The 7,351-nt window shown below is 51.0% G+C and overlaps 1 protein-coding gene across 1 annotated transcript; it reads right to left on the minus strand.

Moving 5' to 3' along the window:
* Nucleotides 1-1,758: 1,758 nt before the first annotated feature.
* Nucleotides 1,759-2,493, minus strand: LOC144155986 (epithelial splicing regulatory protein 2-like). The gene has a single exon (XM_077687740.1). It carries the CDS (start codon nt 2,491-2,493, stop codon nt 1,759-1,761), a length of 735 nt encoding a protein of 244 aa, XP_077543866.1.
* Nucleotides 2,494-7,351: the final 4,858 nt, after the last annotated feature.

Consider the following 7,351-nt stretch of genomic DNA (forward strand, 5'->3'; position numbering starts at 1 on the left):
TCCGCGCGTGTGGATGCGGCGCCAGGCCAGATAATCCGGTCACGTACTGTTGACGTCGCATATCCGTCCGCCTCCGCGCACCTCCTCCTCCGTCGTGTGAATCCCGCTTAATATGCATCCGGAGAGGAACAAAAAAAAGACTAACCCTTCGTGTTCAGGCTATCCTGAAGCAGATCAACAAGACTGAGCCACAACCCGAACTCTACTACACTGACGCCAGCCTCCTAGATGGGACGGGTGTCACCGTTGTCGTAGACGGAAGTCATGGCCTCACCACAGCAGGCACAGAACTTGACCTCAACGCAACCGCCGATATGGAGCCAAGGGTAATCGAGTGTGCTATAGAGAACTCTTGCCATTCTGTGCCAGACACCGGTACAGTGTACATCTAAACCGACTCTCAGGCTGCATGCCGACAACTTCTCTGCAACCGAATGCACAGAAATACCGGTCACATACTCAACAGGGTCCTCGCTTCAAGTCAGAAGTGCTACAAGGTAATCGGGTATCTGGGCACGAACTCCTGCCTGGAAATGAGAGCGCATACGCACTCGCCCCAGGGGTAAACCGGGCGCCTGAGCATGCACTTCCACATTCAAAGGAACGAAGGACGCAACTACGATATCAAGAACCAGTTCACACCAAAGATCTCCTACGGACAGCCCGTCAAAACAGACAAAATCACCCGACACCACACAAAATACTCACCCGGGAATCCGCTTTACTAAGGGAAATTCAGACAAACACGCTGCCTACTATACACCTCACACACCGATTCCAATGATTACCGGGTACCCCCAAGTGTCCTAACGGCGGGGTCTACCGTAGCATCTATCATACTCTCTGGACATGGACACAGAACCCTGGTTTTCCGCCCATACCGAATCGTATACCCCCACTTCATGGGAAAGGAGGCTTGCCGACTCTAGCGCGGAAGTGCAAAGGACACTCATTGAACGCGCAGAGAAGGCCCTGTCGGCTGTCCCGGGAGCTCCGGAATAGGAGATCCTTGTGAAAATAAAGTTATTTGTTTCATCTTCATCCTCAAATTTTCTTCCCTGCATGGCCCGGCATTTAGCTGCTGCCCTGCCTGCAGATGACGAGTTTGCATCAGCGCCACCACGTCTGTGATGCGCGACACTCCGACCTGCAGGTGCTTGTCGGGACGTTAACCATGCTGCGGCCTCGTTGTAATAGCATTTCGCGCCGCTCCCAATGCAGAGGAGGCCTCCAGCTACATTTGCTCGTCTAAGCAAAAAGTGCTAACTATCGCATTCAAGGCCAAACCGCATATCCCAGTGACGGGAGTTTTGGAACATCAAATTGGTGACATACTCTACTGCTTCGCAATCTCAATGTACTGCTGTTCTTCTTGACTTTCGTTCGTTGAATATTTCAACTATTTGAAATTAGACGGCCCCCTTTGCGGTTCAAATTACCGAGCTTTAGCTCATAACAGACAGTTTGCCGTCGACCAAGGCTCACAATAAGCCTGTTCGACTAACCCGAAAAACAGCACTTCGAGTATACGGAGCGGACACCAGTGGCATTTATTAAGAGGTATGAAGACAATGAGAGGAAAACAAACAAGAATGATCCGAAAGACGGCACTGAAAGGCAGAAGAGAGTGCCAGGCGTTTGTGAACATCCAGGTGGTATGGTAGAAGAAGACGCTAACAAAACGAGTTTGCAGTGTTGCACGCACCGTAAGAGCAGTGTTCAGTTCAGCCTGCATGCCTTTCCAACATGAATTCCTCTTCAGGCGATGAAGAGCTCGATGTAGCGATTTCCCATCCTGCGGAGGTGCTTCTGCTTGACCGCGCGCTCGGCTTCGGTTGGAGTCGGGAAGGTCACTATGGCTTGGCCGTTTGGGCGGCCGTTGGCTTTACGCAGCATGGAGACCGAGTCGGCGGTGAGGTATGGGAAGCCACGAAAAAAAGCAAGGATATCGCGCACCGTGGCGTGGTAGGGTAAGCCCCGCAGGAGAATCTTCGGGGCGCCCGCCATTTTTGAACGGTAGGATGTAGAGAACGGGCTATTCAAGGGCCAATAGGCGGCAGGCGGAATGCAGGCGGGTGACATGGTAGGGACTGCACCGGGTGGCCGCATGGTATGCGTGCCGGGTTGGTGGACGCCGAAGGGGAAGCCCGGCTGGCCGAAGCGAGCCTTGGGCACAGGTTCCGTGACAAGCCGGTTCATGTCGTCGATTGAGCACTGGAAGACTTCGATGCATGCCGGGTTTCTCCCCATCATAAGGCGCCGGTGAAGGTACATGGCAGCCAGGAACGCTGCGTTTTCTGAGTCCATCTGGACGAAGGCCTCGCCCGCTGGGTGGCCCACAATGGTGTTGATCCTGTGGACACCCTGCACGGCGATCGAATACCGGAAAACATCCATAAACTCCAGGATTGTGTTAAGCTGGTAGTCGTACGGCAAACCTCGCAAGAGCAGGCAGTCCTTGCGGGAAGAGCGTTGCGGTAAGCGGGGCAACATTCCGATGAAAGGCTGTGGATTAAACGCCGCTTTGAACGAGAGCGGCTCCATGGCGGTGGTGCACGTCGGCGGCTTCGTTCCGTGAGATGCTCGAAGTGTCCGAGACCCCTGATTACTGAAGATGACGATTCGTCATAAACATTTCACATACCCACTAAGGGTGATTGGCCGAGAAGGACTCAGTTTATTCAGTGAATTGAATTAGCTATGACAAAAATAGGGGAACACAAGTGAGATTAAGTCGGAATGGTAAATAAAACAAGAACAAACAGAAATACAAAGTAAAAAAGAACATTCTTCGGGGAACTTCAGTCTGCTGTCGTTCTTTAAAGGCGAAGAAGAAACAGAGAGACTTTATTAAGCAAAAAAATTGTGTGGGGGCTTCCTAGTGGGGAAGTCCGTGGGTAATTCTGACGTTGGCTGCTTGTTCAACCAAAATAGAACCAAGATAGTTGATAGCTAGAACCAAGATAGAAGCAAGATACAACCAAGATGATTTAATCGTTCCAGGTTTGGGAGCATGTTAGTTTTAAGTTGTCGTAATGTGTTCATCTCCATTATGAACAAAATGGCTTTGGCGGCGGGAAAGGTCATCCTACTATAATATTGGGTTATTTCCGGAAAGCTTAGCGATATTTATTGAAACTTTTCTACTGCTACAATTGTGCTTACACCTGCTTCTTCGCTGTTGTCTCATCGTTTTTAACCCAAATTACTTCGGCCGGCTTCTTTTCTGCTATACGCTGTTTTCAAACGTTTCTTGTCGTTCATTTCTTCGTCTTCAAGCGCGACTTACATCGCCAAGCAGACTGCCACAGGCCGCAGCTTCCCCAGAATTCCAATTCTGCGCGGATCGTGTGCACCTGTTTTACTCACGCGCTGTCACGTTCAGGGCTCACGTGGGACGCACTATATTATTGAAATTTTACGCTTCAAATTTATACTTCTGGGAAGTTTTGCGAAACAAGAACATCAGATCCCCAATGATGCCCGTTTCTGCCCAATCGTCCAAATGTATACACGCGTCACAAAAAACCAACAACAAAAATGACACCAACTTTTCTCCTGTAGCTTGCATCTTCCGGAAATACTGAAGTGGTACCGAATCGGTCTGCTTATGAGGAGAACGGAGCTAAAATCCCGTGGGATGGCATTTGTCCTTTATAAACAGCTGAGCTGTTCAAGCTTTTAGTTCCACTGTCCAGCATTACCAGAACAAAATACAAAAAAAAAATACCGAGCCCACGTGAGGCTGCGCCTCGTGATTAACTCCTAGTATCGTCTAGGCTTGCGCGTGGGCTTGCGTCCCGTAAGTAGCTCGCAAAAAAAATACCAAGAAAAAAAATTACCCCATCTTCCCGAGGGGAACCCTGAGTAGGATGCGGATCATCGCGGGGTTTACCTACATTTCCCCCAAACCCAGCTACTAACCCAACGGAACGCAACGGAATCCCCCATGGGAATGTAGACGTTGTTGATGTTTACAAACGGCTTCCGATTCTCGAAGGTTTGGTTCCGCCGCTCGCTTCGTACGTTTGCGTTCCACTTCACGTTGTCGAAGTTCCGGTACAGCCGCTCGACGTTCTCGAACCGACTTTGCTTGACGTTGCCGAAGCTCAGGATCCGCTGCTCGACGTTGACGCTTCGAAGCTGCTTCGCGCTGACGAAGTTCAGGGTCCCCCGCTCGCTTCAAGCGTTTGCGTTCAGCGTCGCGTGCCCTTCGCTTCGCAGCTTTGTCTTGAGTGGACGTAACATTGCTATTAGTGTTTGGGCTGATGCTGACGCGTGCTTGCGTCAGCCCACTCACTCACGGGACGACTGTTGCTTCCATCACACTTCATCGGAAGCATCAACGGAGTCCACCGAAGCAAGCGCTGCACTGAACGCGCGCAGCGCTCTACCAGCCTTATATTCACACTTGAAGGAGAGGAGACTAGAGGAGGAGAGTAGCACATGCGCCGCGAGAGCAAAAGCGAGAACGCAGGAGAAGCGCAAGCAGGTGGTAGGAGAGAAGTGGAGAGAGTAACGCGCAGCTTTTGGAGAGCGGGAAGGAGGAGAGTTGGGCATGCGTAGTGTGAGTGCGGAAGCCGACGCCGTGGGACATACCCCCGAGCAAGAGATGCTCCGCATATAAAAACGGAGCGCACATGAGCTTGCGCCTCGTGAGGACCGCCCGGCGTCGGTCAGCTCGACTTTCGAGGACAGTCTGCCCAGCCTTCGTGAGGTGGTCTCTAGCGTGCTGTTCTCCTCGCCAGTTCACGTGTGTTCGCGCCAGAAGCGGGGCTCACAGACGCCGATTTCGCGCTACAGACGGCGATTTCGCGAAGCTGGTTGCCGGGGGTTCTAGCGCGTGTTACCGCGGTATACTTTGGGAGAGGTGTGAAAGCCTCCGGACGAGACGATCCGGGCTTGCCTGTCATGGAGAGCTTTCAGCGGCAAGTTCGGAAATAGATGTGCGGCGCAGCAGCTGCATCTCTGACAGAGGATGGGGCCGCCAGCTCTCTTGTTTCTCCAGCCTTGCACCACTGCAAGCTGCGCCAAATTTTTTACGCGCAGTGAAACGCTCACACTTTCGTGGCATTTCCACAATCGACATCGACAACTGAGTTCGCCAGAAAAGCTAGAGGGGCGCACAGCTCGTATGCGAGCGAGCCACGTCATCTCTCTCTCTCTCTCTCTCGTTTCGCATTGTTTCGTTAAGGAGAGCCTTTTAATGCTGCAAGCCCAAACAAAACCACCGATCGCCGTCCCGACAAGGAACCAGAGCGGTGCACCTCGTCACGAGTTCTCGAAGCGCTGTTTCCATCAGAGACCCAGCTTCACGGCCACTTTCCTTCAAGGAGGTGACACGGCCGCCATTCGTGACAATGGAGCAGCAGAAATCCGCCCCATGCATCGTGCACAGACTGGCCGCGTGCGTGTATTTTTCAACAGGCTTAATTTCTGTGTTAAAAGAAAGAAATCAATGACGGATTGATTGCCATTTTTAACGATTGCATAAAGCTTAAAAACTGGTAACAAAACGAATGGAGCCGGTCCGATTGGTGCATACCTAAAAATTAACTCTGCGGTGTTCATGTCGTGCCCACGATCAACTTTCGTGCCCTTTCCTAGACTTCGTGCTCGCGCTGTTCCCGTTCTTTCAGCTTCACAGTTTCTTACACTATTTTTTCTGAAATAATGTTCAGATGTGGCTGCGAAATGTTTCCAATAACAAAGAGTGCCCTGTAGTTTGGCTGTGTAACTCGGGGAATATCCTCCGAAAGCTCATTTCAGTGGAACAAATTCATTATTTTCTTGAATAAAATTGGGAATTCCGTTGCCGCCGTTCCACCAGACGCTAAGTAGGTGGTTTAATGTCATCACCTTGTTTGAGGGTTAGGCATAGGACACGTGTGCATATGCGGGTATGGGTCTAAGCGCGCAGGTCCTTGCAGATTTGGAGCATGCTCTTTTGAGCCACATGGATATCTGTCGTATGAACTGTCATAGGCCTGGCGCGACCAAAATCTTCTTTAGCCATTCCAGACGATGGCCCGGGTTCCCTTTCCGTATGTGTACAATGGGCCCGGTATGAAGGTACCGAAGCTTTCGGAAAGGCCACAAAATTACAAGGAAGCTGCCCGTAGGAAAATATTCAGGGACGAACCCTAATCTTTTTTAAGCTTCTATCTCCAGCAATGGAAGGCGGCCTCACAGGGCGGTACCGTCGCTATCCCCATCATTTATTCCTCGAGCATCGGCACGCAGCATTTCTTGCGTCATGTCCGAACCAGAGTGCGTGGCATTGCACCATATTTCATCGTTCGGGTACCGCATATAGGAGCGACACGGCCCTACTACCCCACAGACGACCTCGGTTGCGCCCACTGAGAGGCAAGATCACGTTGCACCTGCCGATGTCGAGCACTGTCCTTCTACAGCGGGAGGAACCGTCTTGCAAACAGCCTGCCCTTTTCTGCAGTTCTCGCAGGAGGAAGAACATCGTCCAGCGGGGGAGCGGATGGCAAGGATGGACAGAGGCCAGGATGCGGTTCCCGCAACAGACAACGGTGTCCCGGAGGCAGCTGAGTCGCCGGTCCCCGACATTGCAGCGACTCATCCGGGTAGGTGGCGGCGACGGACCAATTCAATGCCAACCACGGATCCTAGAGGGCATATCGAACAACTAGCGTAAATAAAGCACACCCCACGGAAGCACCCAACTTCTACCAATTCACGGTAACTGAATCAAAATCTACATTCAGTAATTATACAAGACGCCATGGGTTGTTACCGGAAATGCCGATCATGACTAACACACTCACTCGTTTTGTGTGGAACTTGTGAGTGCCTCGCTCAGGTCATTCTTTCTGCGTTCACCGGAAACCAAGTGCTAGTATAAGCCTTTTAATTGGGGATGGACAAATTTGAATGCATTGTACCGAGCCTACCAACAACCGAATCAGGGTCAATTTCTGCATTTTTTGTTGCCCTCTCATTTCATTTAGTCATTTTATCCAGTGAAGAGTACATTTGAGCAGAATCGAGAATACGCAGTCTTTGCAGCTATTTATAACTTTACAAGTTAGGTACCGCTACTGTTAACATGTAATCCAGTGGGGCTATAAAAACGTAACAAATCAGAGCCTTTCCAGCCTGCGAAGACGGAAGTCCAGTGGAGCTAGCGCTCTGGTGGGATTTGCTGTGTTGGGTAATTTAGCTATTTCGGAGATGTGCTATGTTGTATGATAAGGACAGGGGCACAATGTCTACGTCACAGACGAAGTACACACATGATTGGTTGGTAGACAAAATGACGTATTATTACACCACGTCTACGCCAATGATGGCGAAGGCTGTACTGCGCCCCACAGGC

The sequence above is a fragment of the Haemaphysalis longicornis genome, unplaced genomic scaffold, assembly GCF_048455015.1.
Source record: "Haemaphysalis longicornis isolate Haplotype H1 unplaced genomic scaffold, Haemaphysalis longicornis Haplotype H1 scaffold_1, whole genome shotgun sequence".
In the NCBI taxonomy this organism is placed as follows: Eukaryota; Metazoa; Arthropoda; class Arachnida; order Ixodida; family Ixodidae; genus Haemaphysalis; species Haemaphysalis longicornis.

Bases quoted from the DNA above. Each gene is read 5' to 3' on its own strand.
- LOC144155986 (XM_077687740.1), bottom strand. From the start codon at position 2,493: ATGTTGCCCCGCTTACCGCAACGCTCTTCCCGCAAGGACTGCCTGCTC.